This window comes from Electrona antarctica (assembly GCF_951216825.1).
Source record: "Electrona antarctica genome assembly, chromosome: 3".
Taxonomy (NCBI): Eukaryota; Metazoa; Chordata; class Actinopteri; order Myctophiformes; family Myctophidae; genus Electrona; species Electrona antarctica.
The window spans coordinates 38,680,991-38,700,252 of record NC_136808.1 but is presented as its reverse complement, the minus strand read 5'-3'; the positions used below and the strand labels follow the sequence as shown (position 1 = coordinate 38,700,252).

General features: G+C 41.5%; 2 protein-coding genes across 2 annotated transcripts in view; one reads left to right on the top strand and one right to left on the bottom strand.

Annotated features, from left to right (window-relative positions):
* cep89 (centrosomal protein 89) overlaps positions 1-19,262 on the top strand; it is a 109,739-nt gene that overhangs the window by 41,557 nt on the left and 48,920 nt on the right. Inside the window, exons 15-18 of the mRNA XM_079497739.1 lie at positions 315-495; positions 5,654-5,821; positions 7,617-7,758; positions 11,165-11,254. Of these exons, the coding sequence (XP_079353865.1) occupies positions 315-495; positions 5,654-5,821; positions 7,617-7,758; positions 11,165-11,254 (581 nt within the window). The remainder of the gene's footprint in view (positions 1-314; positions 496-5,653; positions 5,822-7,616; positions 7,759-11,164; positions 11,255-19,262) is intronic.
* On the bottom strand, positions 13,270-17,270 carry LOC306920824 (UDP-glucuronosyltransferase 2C1-like). Its single transcript, XM_079497738.1, has 2 exons — positions 17,239-17,270; positions 13,270-15,058 (listed from the first exon to the last, which is right to left on the bottom strand). Exon 2 carries the CDS (start codon positions 15,052-15,054, stop codon positions 13,447-13,449), a length of 1,608 nt encoding a protein of 535 aa, XP_079353864.1. The 5' UTR covers positions 15,055-15,058; positions 17,239-17,270; the 3' UTR covers positions 13,270-13,446.

Here is a 19,262-nt window from a genome sequence, read left to right as displayed (position 1 = left end):
AAACAGAGAACTTGTTTGTGCCAGAAAACCCCAGACCACAGAAAATCTACGGAATGTTAACAGTTCAGGTTTCTTTTGGGTGCAATTGAGCTCAGGAAACCTACAAATAAATAAACAAAAAAAATAATAATGTCACAATCCCATTCAAAATCTAAAATGTTTTTCCAATTTTTATTTAATTGGTTTTAGTTTACCTTAATAACCTCACGTCTCTCTTCTTCCACTACTCGGCCACTGTTCCACTTCTCTCTCACCTCCCTCTGTGTGTGTCCTTCCCTTCCCTCTCCTCTCCTCCCCTCCTCTCCTCTCTGCAGTGTGTAAGGTGTCTAAGCGGCTGATGCTGTTGGAGGAGGAGAAGAGGAGGCTGGAGGTGGAGTTGGAGGAGAGCCACAGAGAGCTGTCATCTCTGCAGGCCAAACACCGGCACGCCTCAGCCAGCCTGGAGAACGCTGTCAGCTGGGAGGAACACTGCCACATCGCTGGCAAGCTGAAGCGGTACTGACACATTCCACATGACCACAGAACAGTACTCACACTAACAACAGTATGCATTGAGTATAGTATACATTATCCATATGGGCAGTATACATATTATTATGTAATCGTGTCAGCCAATGCATTTTTTTTACTTAATTATAATTGATACATTAGGCTACTTTTGAAATTCAATTCCATGATGCGTCGTTCCTTTCTCGGAATGAGTGTTAGGTCGCATTCATACCTGTACTTTGATGATCCGCACCAGAATTCGAATGAGCCTTCACACCTGCCCAAATGAAGCGCACTTTCCGACAATATACAGCAGGATTCGTTTTAATCGCAGTAAAGCATCCCGGTGTGAATGCCACCTCAGATAAATGACTGAACCTGTTCATTCATAGTGAGTCTCTCTGGATAAGGGATACATGAGTAAGATGGAAGTTCAATACAAATGAGTTCAGCGTGTGTGGCCTAGTTTAGAGCAGACACCTCTTTTCAGGGGAAATGTCACCAAAAGGAAGCAGACAATGAACTATACAGGGTTTAAGTGGTTAAAGTCCAACTACACTAAATGCAAAAAGCAGCAATAGAAATTTGGAGTGAAGCTGTTTCACTCACTGTGGGCAAAATACTGTATAATAATTAAGATAAAGAGCACATTTGCATAATGGTGTTTGTGGTTTGGTCATAAGGCTGAGGTTTAATCAGTAAAATGTCAACATGGCATTAAAAAAGTGAAAAAAAAGATATAAGAGAAAGTGCTGATGGCTGTTCAAAGTGTTGTTTGGCTATTGGTTATTTTCAGCTGTAGCAGTGTAGAGTTGACAGTGAGATAAAGCCCATTTAGTGTTTTTGTATCTCAGTATATTCAATCAGACACAAATAAAATGCAAACAGCCTGCAGCTCCACTGAATCCTTTGATGCAAATTGTGTCCAGTAGCAGTTTAGTTGTCAAAACAGGGGAGTTATCCAGAAAGCAGGATTAGTGAGTTGAAACTGGATCTGGATTTAGGAAAATGCAGAATGTTTCTAAACTCCACATACCACAGCATAAATGTGCATGCCAGAATATTTAGCTAATATTTAACATCTTTGCAAATCTATTCTTTATCTTAGTTCATATCAGCGTCATTACTGTGTCATGGCGATTTAGGAAGATATTTGTTATAGCTGCTTTCAGATATGGATACCGTAACATTGTCCATGTTCTCCTTGATATTTGCCTTGATGCCTTGACGTCCAGCACCTAAATACAGGCAAAAGATCAATCTTCTCTGTGAACAGTTTGGGGTATGTACTGATCTCATTCTTGGCGGAATAGTGAGTACAGTTGCTTGAGATATTACTGTATGCATGCAAGACAAGGGATTGGTGATGAGAATCCAATAGTATCGATCAATCTGCAGGCTGGCTATAACTAGAGGAGAACGAATGGTTTTCTGGGGGGGAAACTATGAAAGCAAGCGTTGGCATATCATTCATTTTCACAGGGATGCAGGGGTTAACAGAGGTGGACTGCTTCTCCTGCAGCCTTAAATCTCCTCGTGTCTCACTCCAAGCATATCTTGAAATGTCAGCTTGCTCTCCTTTTTTTTAAATGGCCACTTAATTGGAACATTGTTAAAAGCTGTGCCTGTGCTCTCTCTCTCACTATGAGAGAGAGAGGCGTGGATACGCGGTAGTCATGCATCAATTGGCAGTCAATGACTGGCTTCTATTATTATATCACTACATAATGTTATATCATTTCCCTAAATGGTGTTATATCAACAGGGATAGGGTCATAAAAAATGGTTATGTCTTTGGACAGGTGGAAAACTTAAGTTAAACTTGCAGAGTCCGTGTTTGACTGATGAAATATATACTTTTATAGGTTCACGGGGATGGACGGTAGCAACGCTAGAATCAGAGCACACTGTTTCCACCCAAACAACGTAACTTAACACAGAACCGGTGAGCAAGCATACATGACGACACACACCCACGGATCTGATTAATGACGGCTGTGTGTATGCACATTTTTGCTGCAATCGGGCCAACTGTCCCGGAGATCAGCTGCTCACAGACGTACACATGGACGACGGAGGGACATGGTGTAAAACATAGTCTGCCAGCCAAAGTGCTAACAATATAAGGTTAACAGCACAAAATTAGACCAATGTACCAAAATCATAAAGAACGGAGAATCCTAAGGATGCTAGGTTTAGAAGTTGACTGCGAACACGCATGGTTTGGATAGAGAAAAGAGGAAAGCTCTGCATGGTTCGTAGTTATCACAAACTGAAAACAGGTGCTCATTGGAGAGGGTTCAATAGTAGGTAAACATATTTAAGTTCCTTCCCTTGTAGTGGGCTGAAATCCAAGTGTGAGAAAACAGGTGAACTAAGAAAAATTCCAAGGCACTCCGCTCAGTTGAGTTTTAAGAAGCCTATTGTAGTCATTGGCTTTATTGTAGTCATTGGACTAACGCATTTCGGTTCAAGAGCCTTCATCAGGGTCCAATAGTTATATGACATGCACACACTTGTCATTTTATAGCGACCACAGATTGTCAATCATCATTAAAAACAATGTCTAAATCCAAATATATACATAAATTAATATAAATATCATATCTCTGCTGGCAGAAAACAGAAGCAGAAAACTACCCTAAAATGGAAGATAGGTTACTCACTCCACACGTGTAATGGAGTGAGTAATCACATGTAAACACATGGTTTGGGTTAAACCTGTCCAAGTTTGATCCATCCTGAACCCCCCAAATTCAAATTTAAATCAGCTGCTGTTAAACTGAGAAATCAGAAAATCTGCTTAGTTTAGTTCAAGATAACTTGCGCCAGCTTTCCAGAATACACCCCATGAACAGAGGGCCTAGCATACCTACATTTGTCGCTTTAATACAAGGTCCTTCAAAGTACCAGAGCAATGATGTGGATATAATTATTTTCAGCATGGATGGCTGACCCCAGCTGGAATAGAAACCCTAACCCTGTTAATGTTAGTGTCACACTAATGATTTTGCTATGAAGAACCAGAAATCCTAATCAGTTTAATTTTGAAATGACCTTGGATGCAATTTGAACTGTAATTTGTTTTTGTTCCGTGTTGTGATGACTGCTGTAAATGACTGTGTTGTTAGTCATCGACCAGTGGTCCTCGAAGAGGAAAGACTACTAACCCGCCCAGGGGTTGCCAGGGGAGCTAATTGAAAAGTAGAGGAAAAAGTAAACAAAACACAAGAGGATATTTGATATTTGATTTGGTCATTATTGTCAAAATCTTCAAAATAGCTAATCTACAATGTGACACTGCATGTTGTGATTTCATGGACCGCATTATACCTGCTTGGGCTGGCGATGCTCAATTGTTGGGCCTTGGGACCGTGGGGGCTGCCCCGTGGTTCGACCTCCCGTTAGTTCCACCATGCATTTAGGTTGGCGAACATGCATTAAGGTTGGAGAACACACATGCTTTAAGGTTGGAGAACATGCATTTAGGTTGGCGAACATGCATTAAGGTTGGTGAACACACATGCATTAAGGTTGGTGAACACACATGCATTAAGGTTGGTGAACACACATGCATTAAGGTTGGAGAACATGCATTAAGGTTGGAGAACATGCATTAAGGTTGGAGAACATGCATTAAGGTTGGCGAAAATGCATTAAGGTTGGCGAACATGCATTAAGGTTGGCGAACATGCGCTGCTCCCGTGCTTGCGGTTATGTTTAGGTTAGGGTTAGAGATAGGGTTAGTAATGGTCGAATTAACGGGAGGTCGTATCAATGCCACGCAGCCGGGAACGTACGTACTAGTATTCATGTACCAGAATGGCTCGGCATTAAACTGTTTCACATTGAATCTGTGGCAGCTGTTCCATCTTTAGATTTGGCAAACATAATGCTTTTGTCATTAGTCTGTTTTAGGGGCATTAGTATCTCTCAAACTATAGATGCTTTCCAAATACGCTGTAAAGAGTAAAGGGTGCTGTGACCCCCAGACTAACCCATATGTGCATCAGTCATTAGCTAGCTTATTTATTATTATTTATTAAAGTTTAGCAAATAACTTTACACGGTACATTTATAGTCATCAGTGTGTTTACAGTAGCACAGGTTAACATCTAGCAAAATGTCAATGTCAACTATGAAAAAAGAGAAAAGAGATATTGAAAAATGAGAAATACAGTACTTTCGCAGAGGTATTTTATTTGACTATGACATATTCATGCACTTAAATTGGGTCACTTGGGACTGCAGGGAAAACGTTATTGACATAATAGAACCACTTTGTCTGCTTTACAAAAGAAACTGGTTCTATTCACCACTGATATATGAACAAAATGCTCCATTTCCCATCATCCTCACAGACCGGAATTTTTAGATTACCGTATTGTCCCGAATATAAGACGACTCTGATTATAAGACGACCCTTTAGGATATTTCCATTGGAAAAAACGTAGTCTTATATTCAGGCCAATATTTGATTATTTCATTTCATTTTGCTTGTTAGGGACCCATTTGCTACTGATGCGAGACCATAAAGCATAATTCTCTGCTAAAGGTAAACAGGTGGTGACATTACTCGAAAAGGTCCTTATTACAACTGGTTGACTTGGCAGGTACATGCAACCTTTGAATGCCCTTGGACTGAGTGTAATAATCGAGTGTAATTCCCAAACATGAGAGCTTTGGCCTTTTGAATCTAGTTTCTCTCAAATGAATGCTATTACAACACTAAGTCAAAACCTAGTATACTGTATAAAATGTTGGAGGGCTTGAATATATTGGTGGTCTATAAGTACCGCAATCATAGTGAACGATATTTGTAGTGAAAGTGTTAATGTAAGACCATCACCTTTGCTTTCAATTTGAACTGTTAAAAAAATCCCCCCCAGCGACCATGAGTTCTGTCTTTTGAGCATATAATATTGTAGATACATTTTATATATCTGAATGGGACTTTTGACAGAGCTAAGGCTCTGTTCAGCGTACAAAAGTGAGATTTGATAAGATGGATAGTCTGGTTTAGCCCAATTATCCCATACAATATGAGCATGTAACATAACATAAGTAATGTGTTTTGTATTATTTCAATTTCCAGCATTTCATAATGTACAGCAGTAAAGGTTGTTGTTTGTGTTGTGTCTTTCTTATTTCATGTGCCTCACAGGCAGTTGGAAGAGCAGGATAGAAGGAGGCAGGGCGAGGTAGAGGAGTTACTCCACAGAGTGTCTGCCCTGCAGGAGGAGAAGACGAGTTTGGTCGTAGAGAAAACCAACCTGACAGCTGATGTCAGTAACATGAAGACGGAGCTGGAGCTGCTACGACAGACTGACAGGTAATTCTGCTAGTAGTTGTACAGGGGGAAGACAAACTGACACTGACAATTGACATATTGAGCCTACGACATGCAGTATGGCAGCTCCCTAGTACCCTTGATCTTTTGTGGCCAGATGTAATTTCCTGGGGTCTAGTAGGACTATAGTAACAATAAAGAAATTGCCGTAAAAAATTGTGGCTAGTGGCTAAATACAAGTGGTATTTAGCCACCTGTTAGAAGGTGGGGGCAGTGGGGCACCCCCCTGTCAAAAATAGCTAAAACCGTTAAAACGAAAGAAAGCAGCAAATGAAGAAAAATCAAAGTGACCCTAGGGAGGTCCTCTACAATATCTGCTGGGAACGCCTCGGGGTTCCACAGAATGAAGTTACTAATGTTGCTATGGAGAGGTAAGTCTGGAGCTCTCTGGTGGAGCTGTTGCCCTCGCGACCGGACTGCGGATAAGCGGTTGAAGATGGCTGGATGGACGATCAATCCCCCGACCGTATAATCAGCCTTCCGCTGTGCCTTCCGCTGTGCTTTAGCGATTTCTTTTTAATAATTTTTTTAACCGTCCATGCACTGCTTTGTTATGGTCCGTTGAAAATGCCATGCACTCGGAAGTGGAAGGCTACAGGAGCCGAAATAGACATTTTAGAAAATGCTTTTATTAATGCCAATGTGTAACATGGGAGTGGATGGGAGCTGTGTTTTTGCAATCACGTAATTTTTTGGCAGTGAATGGAATCATTTTTTTGATCATTTTGAGAAAGCAATGTGTATATGATGACCAAACAGATAGAGGCATTCATTGTTCATTTCACTCAGCTAGAACGGTCTAATAATTTCTGAAAATGTTATGTCCTGACTGTAACACTACAGTCAGGAGCCAGACAGAGATGAGCTCCACCTCCTTAACCCATTCTGGGCGGGAACCCATTTTGGTGTTCTAATCCTTCTGGACGGAAACCCCTTTTGGGGTTCTGTACAGTATGTCAAAAATTATGCTGCTATATAAATATTTTAAGTTTTTCAGAAAACTTAGGTCAGCATTTAGAAGGTGTTTTTAGAATCGGCCTCAGTCCATCCATCCATCCATCTTCACCCGCTTATCCGTAGTCGGGTCGCGGGGGCAACAGCTTCACCAGTGCTCCAGACTTCCCTCTCCAGAGCAACATTAGTGACTTCCTCCTGGGGTATTCCGAGACGCTCCAAGGCCAGTGAGTCGATGTGTTTCCTCCAACTGCGCCTTGGTCTGCCCCGGGGTCTCCTCCCAGTAAGACGTCACGTGTGTCGAGGACCTCCCTAGGGAGGCGCCCGAGAGGCATCCTAACCAGATGCCCGGACCACCTCAGCTGACTCCTTTCCAGGCGAAGGAGCAGCGGTTCTACTCCGAGTCTCTCTCGTGTGACTGAACTTCTCACCCTATCTCTAAGGGAGATGCCAGCCACCCGTCGAAGAAAACTCATTTCGGCCGATTGTATTCGCAACCTTATTCTTTCGGTCATGACCTACACTTCATGACCATAGGCGAGAGTAGGAACGAAGATTGATCGGTAGACAGAGAGCTTTGCCTTCTGGCTCAACTCTCTTTTCGTCACAACAGTCCTCAGTCCATGGGTTAAATCCAAACTGCACTGCGATAAAGCTCAGCTCCGGTCTGAATCAAATGAGAGGAGATTAGTGGTCATATTGTGTGGATGTGTGAGCGTTCATTGGTGCAGTGTGTTTGCAAGGGACAGATTTGTCACATTGTCTCATTCTTCACTGATTCATCTTACTTCTTCCCCATTCTTCTCTCCCTCTCTATATGCAGGCGAGTCCAGTGGAAGATAGGAGAGATGGAGAGACAGGTGGAGGAGTGCAAAGACAAAGAGTTAACGGCGGATCAGTATTTAGCCTATGTTGTCACTGTGGCTGAGAGGAGCTGCCATGAGAGGGACCAGCTAATATGCATGGTATATAAGCCACGCACGCACGCACGCACGCACGCACGCACGCACGCACGCACGCACGCACGCACGCACGCACGCACGCAGACAGACAGACAACATACTGTATCATACGCACGCACGCACGCAGACAGACAGACAACATACTGTATCATACGCAAGTCAAATGTAAATGTAATGCCTGTGAATGTGTGCATAAGATACCAATAATTGTGTTCTGGGCTGGTTGTCATTTCATGGCTAGAGAGGTCAGAGCGGGCACCTGTTGCTATGGGAGACCTGTTGCTATGGGTACTTAAAAATACATTGTTTTGGTACCCAGTTCTTAACGGTCTTCCACAACCTGTATGAAATGAGAGCACAAACTGCATCTATGCTTTCATTCATGTGTGTGCTACACTAACTTGCTCGTACTACATGTTTTTTTTTTTACTTTATGCTGATGTTTAATTAATTATTGCATTAAATTATGCATAAAACAGAGAATCACCAGCACTCCACAATCACCAGCACTACAGAGGTGTGTACTGTAGGTGAGCCTCTGAATGTTAAAAATCACACCGTGTGAACTGAGTGGTGTAATATAGCCTGTCTGACGTAATGAAATCATGTCTGACGTAATGAAATCACACCCGGGTGAACAGGGTGAACATAGCAACCATGCTCATTTTTCTGCACAGACTGTTCAAAGCCAGTTGTAGGAGTGGTTTACACCACTCAAATCATGTCTGACGTAATGAAATCACACCCGGGTGAACAGGGTGAACATAGCAACCATGCTAATTTTTTCTGCACTAACAAAGCCAGTTGTAGGAGTGGTTTACACCACTCAAAAATCAATCCCAAAACACAGCCAGATGCAACACTGTATAGACAAACAGCCACCTTGGCCGAGCTCTGTGCTCTACTGAGCATATTTTCTAGTTCTTTTTTATTGAATCGGTCTGGATATTTCGATCACTGCCCTTCCACCTGCCTGCCTGCTTCTCTGACCTCTACACTAAATACCGCACAGCTGTGTGTAGCACTCCCATGCTGTCAGATAACTAGCTGTTGAAATAAAGGCCTCTTGTTTAGCGTCTGACACCTAATTGAACTTGTTAAGGATCCATTCAGCATGGTAGTTTCAAGATTAATGTATCACAGCTTCCATCACACAGAGTCACAAGACACAAAAACCACCCCTGCAGAACCACTGAATATCAGTTGTGTCTTGTGACACAGCTTGTTTAACAGAACAGATCGTATGGTCTAGCTGTCACTTTAACCACATGAACCAGTCCTGGGAGACAATTAAGTACACTCAGGGTTTTAAGTGGTACAAGGTCCCTCAATGTACCAGGAGTGGATACATTTCCTGCATGGTTGACCGCAGGGGCAATATAGTAGAACTGCTGTGTTATAGTGCAGGGGTTCTCAACCCGTGGGTCGCGACCCCTCGGGGGGTCGCCAAATTATTTTGGGGGGTCCCCAAAATATTGTCCAAAAAAAAAAAGCGATTTTTCAAAAATAGCAGACCTACAAGTTCAGACCTACAAGTTCATGAGCTTGTAGATCTGCTATTTTTCAATAGCTAAATTATAACAATGCTTAAAACATCAAAAGGGGTTCCCGCCCAAAATGGTTTAAGGTTATTGTAGCAGTCAATTTATATTGGGGGTCGGGAGGGGGGCGGGGCGGGGGTCCCGAGACATTGCTAAAGCATTTCCGGGGGTCCCCGGCCAAAAACGTTGAGAACCCCTGTTATAGTGCATTGCTCCAACCAAAGCCCCGGCTGTGATCTCAGGCAAAGATCCCGCTGTGTGAGGGGGTGCTGTGTCATTAGTCTGATGGCGCATTAGTTTGACAGCGTGTTGGTCCGACCGCAAATTTCGAACCCTATCCAGAGTAATGGGATGTCGGAATTATGGGCAGTCCCACTCCCGCCGCGCGAGGGCAAGACCAGCAAAGATGTTTGTAGTTCCGACAGAACAGTTTGAAACAACATTTTAATCCGTTTTCTTTTGTTTTGTTTACATATTACATGAAGGCATGTGCCAGCTTGCGCATGCTTATATCACATAGGCCTACCTGTATTTCTCCATGTTAAATTTGCCACATGCTGCCAAAAGAAGCCTGGTTTAAAAGTCTGTTTCAACCTGTTGATTTATTGTTCCATTCCATCAGAACTACAGTACAGACATCTGTAGCGCGTATATCTATTCTACGTCCGAGCATAGACATGGTAACGCCCCGCCTGCCTCTGATTGGCCTACCGACACTGCCAGCCTTACCAGAGTTTCCTCCGAGGTGGAGGATACATGCTGCGTGAGGAAATAAATAAATAAATAATACAAGTACGATATTATAATACAAGAGAATGACACTTGGCACGTACGACAGTAACTTTTATTTTTGTAGAAGAGGCAAACTAATATTGTTTATGCCGTTAGCCTGTTTATTTGTCAACATGTGTAAACTTGAAACTTGAAACTAAACTTGAAATTATTGTAGGCATACTGTAAAAAGTTCTCTTTTCCCCTGATCTTTATCTATTTTAGTATAATACGGTAGTATTTAGTTTAACACTAACACTTTAATTTAGAACACAGCCAAATCCAACCATAGTACATTCAAAGCAAACGGCACAAGTTTAGTTTAGTAATTTGTTTTCTTCTTCTACAAAAATTAAAGTTACAAGTTGCTGTCGCACGTGCCAATAAAGCTGCCATTCTCTTGTACTTGTATTTAACCACGGAGTAACCTTGCGTATCGGAGGACAGTCTGGTGAGACCTTGGGGGCTAGACGGGCTACAACGGCAGTGTCGGTAGGGTCGGTAGGCCAAACAGAGGCAGGCGGGGCGTTACCATGTCTATGCTCGGACGTAGAATAGATATACATGTGTAGATGTAGCATACCACAGCTATACTTTACATTTTCGATGCGATATGTTCAGAATACTATAGGATATGATATGTTCAGAATACTATAGGACAGGGCTATTCAACTACATTGTTCAGGGGACCGCATTGTCAGAATCCCAAGGACGAATACCTCGTGCTATTTACAGTCTTGACCAATAAAGTATTCAATCAATCAAAGAAAAAAGTATGGCACCCCAGAGCTACAGCGGAGGGGGAGGTCACAGATGGGGCTAGTCCACCCATTGAGCTACACAGGGAATACAACCATCGCTGTGTTATTTCCATTGTGCACCCTTGAATAAGATGTTCATCTTTAATGATCGCTCCTTTCTCTTTCTCCTTTGATCTGTGCATCATCTCTCACTACCTACAATCTTATAATCATCCTCTTTCCCATCCTTCCTTCCCTCATCTTCCTCTCCCTCCTGCTCTTCCTCCTCTCCTTCTTTCTCCACCTCCACCTCCTCATAGCTCCGTAACCCACCCTTCTTCCTCTCTCCTTCCCCAGGCCTCCAAGTTGGAACAGAACAAGCAGGGGGTTCTGGGAAGGATACTGGAGGGCACTGTGTGTCTTGTAAAACTTCAAGAAAAGGTCAAGGTAAGGGCAACGTCTAGCTAACATCACCTCCTCAACAGCTACCTACAGTAGCATCTTTTCTGTGCCATCTACAGTGCAGCATCACCTCCTCAATTTCACCTATTCATCATGCCCGTACCTTCTTTCTATATACAACCTTGTGTAGATAAGATCATAACGTTTAATGCATTTGTGGGTTATGCATTATGGGTCCCTTTTCGTTTCCTACGTTTTGTTGTTTTGTCATGAATTAAAACCAAATTCAATGATTTTTGAATTTGGAATAAATTAAAACTCATTCAGTGCCACCTGGTGAACACCAGTTTTGGCCCTCGTTGCCACCGAAGCCCATTATAAATAAAATAAAGAAAATAAATGTATATTGTGCATGTAATGTGCATGTCATCACCTGACATGCAGATTAGAGCAATTTTCAAAATATGGATAAAAGAAATACACCACGTCCTGTGGCACTGAGACAGTTAAGGAACATCTAAGAAATTCCATGAATTATAAAACGAATGTTTGAAGAAGTAATGGCAATAGCCAATCTACAAGCTCACAAAGCAGCACTAAGCGACGTGTGAGCTTGTAGATCTGCTATTTCACTAGTTTAGGCCCCGGGCAAACATTATAGTATGGTACAGTACGGCACAGTAGGGCATTAAGCAACTAGTCAACTATTCAACTAGTCGACTAGTAAAACCACTAGTCGACCTTGTTGGTACTAGTTGACTCGTTTTTTCTCAAGATCAGGTAGATTATAGTTGTCACCAATGTACAGTTTTTAAATGTACATTCTCTCTCTTTTTTATTTTACATAATAGGTAGTTAAACAACTAGTCGACTAGTAAACTAGGCAACTAGTCAACTAGTAAAAATGACTAGAAGTGAATGCCCTACGGCACAGTATGGTACAGTACGGTGCAGTACGGCACAGTACAGTACGGTATAGTACAGTATGGTACATTACAGTACAGCATGGTACAGCACAGTAAAGCACAGTACCATATTGGGGGCAAGGCATTCCACATTTCCACACCTGAGTGGCAGTGTTGTGGAAGGTGAATTTAGTACCCATATTTGTTCTAAACGTGGGTGGCACCAGATCATTATTCACACTCCCCCTAGTGTTGTGGCTGTGGGAGTTGCTCACCTTGTTTAGGTAATCAGTTAAGTAAATGGGCACTGATGGCATGGAGGGCAGATCTGTCCCATTTTCAATTGCTTGACTCTGTCTTCTACCCGGAGCCATCCTATGCTATCAAAATGTGTTACAAAAAGGTGGGTCATGGGCCCTAGGCCTAGAAGAAGTCGGAATAGTTTGTTTTGGGAGGTCTGGAGCTTAGTTTTTTGTGCCATTTAGATGTTAGAGCAGGGATTCGTTTTTGGCTGGGGACCCCCGGAAATGCTTTGGCCATGTCTCGTGACCCCCGCACCGCCCCCCTCCCAACCACCAATACAAACTGACTGCAAAAATAACCTTAATAATAGAGAAAATATATCATAAATGAATACTGAAACCAGATATAATCATTAAGGAAAGTTTATGCATGCACCACGTACTATGTAAACTCTTAATTTCCATTTTCCAGCCATTCAGTTGCAAAAAAAAAGAAAAACATCTTTAAAAAAATAAATAATTTGGGGACCCCCCAAAATAATTTGGCGACCCCCTGAGGGGTCGCGACCCATGGGTTGAGAACCCCTGTGTTAGAGAACCAGGAGGTGCCAGTACAGAATTCATTTCATGTTGATCTGATCCACCATGCCAAAACACCAGCGCTCGCCCAGCAGTCTGCCGTCAACGAGGCGGATGCGACCTCGCCCATTGGGCGAGGTCGCTTCTCGCCCTCAGGCGTCTTACTGGTAATATAGATTGTTCCAGAATTCATTATGTTAAGAGATTTTTGCAGATTTGTAAAAACCAAAAACGTATACACAAATAATTGTGTGTAAATGTCACTAATAGCAAGAGTTTTCACAACCAAATGCCATTTATAATATTGCTATTTCACTACAATTATTTGCTCAGAGTACCACAATGGAAACCAGTCTCTTTTGTGTTATCGTGTGTGTTGTGATTTTAGCCCAAATGTGTGACTGTACCTCGTGATGTTTGCATTTCTGTCTAATACATTTATCAATCTATCAATTGTCAGGGAGTTCAAAGGCCTTCATTGGAGACTCATGGGCCAGAATATGCTACTCAATTAGTCAGATTTATTCTTTCTTCTGAAACATACCCTGACACATACACACTTGATTAGAGCAGTAAATATTACCACAACAAGCAGCACCACTGTTATTAAAAACAACATGACATCTACAGAGTGATACGAGTACCAGGGCATTTTGTAGGACTCTGTGCGGAGATGAGCTGCACCTTTGTGTCTCATAACAAACTCTATCCAGAAGACGGCGCTGTCCAGCGGCTCCATTGGCTTGTCTCTGTGTAGCCTGGAGAGCCTCTGCATGTTCATCCTGTAGGAGGGCTCATGGAGGACCTCCTGTAATGCCTCCAGGAAGTTGTTATCTTTGTCCACTGTGGCCATCGAGAGAATAATCGCGGCTCCTCTCTCTTTGAGACGCAGCAGGTTGTCGTATTGGTCAAAAAACAAGGGTATACCCACAACAGGCACTCCATGATAGATGGCCTCTTGAACCCCATTCGAACCTCCATGGGCCACAAAGAGCTTCATCTTTGGGTGTCCCAGAAGATCGTTTTGTGGCATCCAGTCAAGCATTAATGTGTTGTTCCCCAGAGTAGCAGGCCTGTCCCCTTTATACTTCCAGATTACTTTCTGAGGTAGTCTGGCAAATGTGGCAGCTATCTCATCCATTATGTCAGTGGGCAGTCCATGGACAAATGTCCCCAGAGACATGATGATGACTCCATGTTCCCCAGAGCTCTGGACAAACTCCTCCAGATCTGGAGGAAGAGGTTTAGCAGGTTTGCACTGGAATCCTCCCATATAGATAACGTTAGGCATGGTGGGGCGAGGGAACTCGAACACAAAGTCAACTCTCATCAGCCACAGGTCTGCCCCCTGCATCAACTCAGTGAATTTGACATCTGGTCCAAAGAACTCGTCGCAAAAAGCCTGATATACTGGAGTGATTAAAAATATAGTTTCAGCTTTATTTAGCAAATGGAAAAGCATGTTCTTAACTCTTTGTGCAAAATTAATTTTGTCTGATAATCCTGACAAGGTCATTGGGATATAAGATAAAGGTGAGGGTGCAATGCTATGATGTCCCTCCCCATTCATGTTTACCCATCGCACATTGTAGACTAGAGGAAGCTTTAAATAATGAGCCAACAAAGTACCACCCCCCCAACATGGGTCAGAAAGGACTAAATCATAGTCTCTCTCCTTGATGCCATTCATCAAATCTGTGTTTTCAAACATGGTTCTAATCATTTCACAATTCATCCTGGAAACACTTGAGAGGACACTGAGTGCGCTCATTTCCAAATGAAAGAAATTCAAAGCAGAACTTTTGCCTCTTTCTATATCCAGTACTGTGCCAATAAGTGAGTTCAGAAAGTCCTCATTGAACCCTTGGCCTTCAGCCACAGGCACAGTGATTGAGTCATAATAGGTGGATTCCTCTTTGATGTACCAGCTTTTAGTTGTCCTCAGCACTGTAATGGTGTGTCCCTTTGAGTGTAGAGCTTTGACCAGGATATCCATGTTCACCCAGTGGCTTCCTTCTAACGGAACAACCAGAATCTTACCTCCTTGGCAGAATGGCCAGAGAACCATTAAACATGTCACAAGGAGGCAAACTGTCCTCCATAGCTGCCATGCCATCATTTACCTATAGAGGACAAGCAAAGACATGTTCAATATCTTGAAAATGTTGAAATTGTTAATTATGTACTGTATCAGAGAAATTGTAGTGTGATATCAAACGTCGCCTGTCAGAGCCACTATAAGTTTAATAAGTAGAATTTCAGTCGCAGCACAATTTACGGTACGATTAGACCTAATAAGGCATCATTTGAAATAATGTGTTTGTTTTTAGACAGAAGTTTTACCCTAATTGTACACAATATCCCTACATTATGGTCTTATAAGAAATCGCATAAGACCTAACAAAGCCTACTAAGAAATAACATGTTCTTTCTTATACTTTTATTTCATGATATTTCCGTTTACTAGACATTATATCTAATTTATTATTATTATATCTCTTTTCAGAATCAGAAAGACTTTATTGTCACACCTTATGAAATAATTACCAGTAAATAATTACCAGTAAAAAAGGGTGAAATGAATGTGCCACGGCTCCTCAGACTTTCAGTTCATTCATAAAAAATAAATAAACAGGATTAGGGATGTACCGATGAGACAATTTGGCCGATATCGATATCCGATATAATGAATTGCTGTTATGGCCGATAACAGATATTACCGATGTCGATATGATCTCATTCTGTATTAAAAAATATATAATTATTTTGGCAATTCTGAAAAAAAGTTGGATTTAAAAAAGCAATGCCTCTTTATTCCAAAACTAGGGATGCATGACCGTTATTGAAATGTCTGCTCATATCCCAACATAAACAGCTTGAATGTAGTATTTATTTTTAAATGTTCCAACTATTGACTCTTTCGAAAGATTCCACAGAAAACACTGAAATAATGTGTAGCCTTCATCATCACAAAAGGCTTTCTCAGGCAAATTAAATGTCTGCTAAATCCGATACCAATTACCGATTAATTGGTTTAAGGCCAATATCGGCCGATACCGATGTGTTTGCCGATTAATCTCCCATCACTAAACAGGATATGGCTCTATGATATCACTATATAAAAATATCAACACATAATAAAAAACTAAGGTGCTAAAAAGAAAGCATGCTTTTGTAAACAATAAATACAAATATGAACTAGATAAAGTGCCCCTCGGGGCACAGGTCTCCACCAGGGCAGGTGAGGTTGTGGCCTCCTGGTGGCGCTATAATAGGCCAATGTGAAAAGGGTGCCATTTCTTGTTCCAAAAATGTGTTTTGCAAGAATCCACCTGTTGGTGGCACTATAACAGGCCAATGTGTAAAGGGTGGGATATATTCCTCAGCCTAGTAGAAAAGTCTGTGAAGGATTTCACGTAAATTACATGCTGCAACCTGGAGGAGTAATATCTTTTGTTTTTTACAAAAGTCGGCCTCCTGGTTGCGCTATAACAGGCCGTTCTGGAAAATTTGGGGCAGAGGTTCATCGTTGGCATCCAGGGAGTGTGTGTGCAAAATTTGGCATCGTCCGGGTTAACGGTGCCGGAGATTAGCGGTTAACAGACAGACGGACGGACGGACACACACACAATCCTGCAAACTTTGAAAGCCAATGTTAGCCAATTAGAATGGAATATGAAATATCCGACCGTTATGAACACATGACTCCCTCCACATGACCTCACTCTTTAGGGCACATTTTCAAGTCAATGTGGAAAATTAAATTAAACTATAGGACATATCTCTTAGCAAAAATCGATATCTTATTAGACCATAATGTAGGAATTGCTTTGTATAATTAGGGTATAACTGTGTTTATTTATGTCTAATCAAAAACTAATTATTTCTAATAACAATATTACATATTAACGACTTGGGGTATTAATACTTTTTGAGCACATGTTTTGGCTTACAATGAATATGCTTCTATTGGAATTCTCACCGACAATGCCTATTTTTCAACAATGTCTATCAGCAACATAGATATCTCTTTTTGGAGATGTAAGTTAAGCTAATTTTGTGCTGGAATAGTTCTAAGAATTATTGTCTGAGACTTTTTTTACTCATCTTTATGACTAGTATGTTAATTCAGTACATTTAGCAATTCAGCCCAATTCTTTACATGATACTAGTAAAGGAGAACAGGGAGGCGATAGTCTGACATGGAAGAGATATAATAAACTCAACTAAACAAGCTCTGCTCTAAACATTTTGCTCAAAACCACTGTGAAAATGTAACAATCCCATGATCAAGTTTACTTACAGATATTGAAAGTCCACCAATAAACCAAAGACAATTAGCACAAAAACATTTAGCACGCAGTGATAAATATATTTTGCGTTGTATATATCTTTCCTCGTGAAGTTCAAAGTCCAAAGTTGTGTGTGTGTTTTTGTGACTGTTTGTAAAGCAGGGCGTTGCTTAAACGGTGCATGTACAGTACAGACTGTACTGTACTGTACTGTACTGTACTGTGTTCCACTGTACTGTGCTCCACTGTACCTGTGCTGTGCTGTACTGTACTGTACTGTACTGTACTGTACTGTACTGTACTGTACTGTGCTGTACTGTACTGTACTGTACTGTACTGTACTGTACTGTACTGTACTGTGCTGTACCGTGCTGCTGTGCCCTGTGTATGTGTGTGCGCACGTGCATGTGTGTGTGTGCAGTGAAAAGGGGAGGTGCCGGGGAATGATGAAGTTGTGATGTAATTAGCATCACAGGAATAATAGCAGCTTTTTCCAAAATTGAAGGAATGCTGCCTTAGTCTACTGACCGCTGAAATAGAGGGCTCCACGCTGGAGTTAGCTCCTCAGCAAACGTTTTAAGGAGAAGGGCCGAGATACAATCGAACCCACTGGCCTTCCTAATGTGCAGTTTTTTTCAAACATTTACCACATCCCTCGGCTCAATTACTATTCTATGCTTAATCGGGTCACACACTACTGTAGTTAGCAGCTCTCTACATTAATTAACATTCTTTGCAGGATCAGAGTAAAAACGTTTATAAAAGTAGTTAAATTCATTGGCCTTTTCTAATTCATTGTGTATAATGTCCTTTTTTGCAGAGTTTAAATTAGTCGTTTATTTGGCAGAGACCCACAATTCTTTCGAGCTTTTATTAGAGAAAGCCTCGCGGACGTGTATACACTATACTGTACAGTGCTGCTCTTTAGCTTCCTTTAGCTTTCCATAATTCATTATTTTTGTATTAGTTTGAATTCCATCTTGTTGTTATTCCGAAAGGCATACTTCTTCCTCTTGATGCAGTTCTTAATATCAGGGGTGATGTAGACCTTGTTAGGGTATACCTTGATGGTCTTTTTTGGAACTATTGAGTCCACACAAAAGTGAATATACCCTGTGATTGCCTCTGCAGTACTGTCAATGTTATTTTCTTGAAAAACCTCCCAGTCTGTGGCAAAGAAGCAGCCGCTCAGCTTCTCCTTGTTGTTGTCCTTGTTGTGTCTCAGACATGTCTGCACCTTTTAATGGCAGCCTTATATGTGGGAATTAGCTGTATTGTGTTGCATGTTTGGACGTGCCCTTATGCAGTCTGTTCTTAATCTGCTGTCATTTTTAACCTGTAGAAACAGAAACCAAACTACAAAATCCCCCTGTTATGATATGATATTGATATCATATGATATAGTACTTTATTGTCAGTTTGCACTGAAATGTGTCTTGCGACTCAGCAGCCTTGTATGCAACATATACATGTACACATGTGACATAACGCACAACAGAAAAGAAAATACAATGACATATGTTGTAGGCCTACCCTGTAAAAGGGGAGATCTCAGTAAGTACGCTGGACAGTGTTTCCTCTCTGTCAGCAGTATGAGAATGTTTACTGTCACTTTAGTTCAGAAATATCCACATAGTCAATGTTTCATTGCACTCTCGATCTTCATACTGTTTGGTCCTTATTCTCTTGGAGAATAAACATGAATGCATGCAAGTTACCCACACACACATTAGCAACGTTGTGCACTGCATGTATCATGGCATGCATTGTGCTCTGAAGTGAATCAAAGCATAATCCAAGTTATCAAAATAATAATGTCAAAACACTCAATATTCGGTCACAAAGTTACTCAAGCTATAAACAAAACATCATGACAACACATGCAATCATTCATGAACAGAAATACCCATTTTATACCTGTAAAAGGGGAGATCTCAGTAAGAACGCTGGACACAGCGTTTCCTCTCTGTCAGCAGTATGAAAATGAAAGTTATGAAACAACAAGCCCGCGCTCTCTCACTTGCTCCATCTACAG

Bases quoted from the DNA above. Each gene is read 5' to 3' on its own strand.
- LOC306920824 (XM_079497738.1), bottom strand. From the start codon at position 15,054: ATGATGGCATGGCAGCTATGGAGGACAGTTTGCCTCCTTGTGACATGT.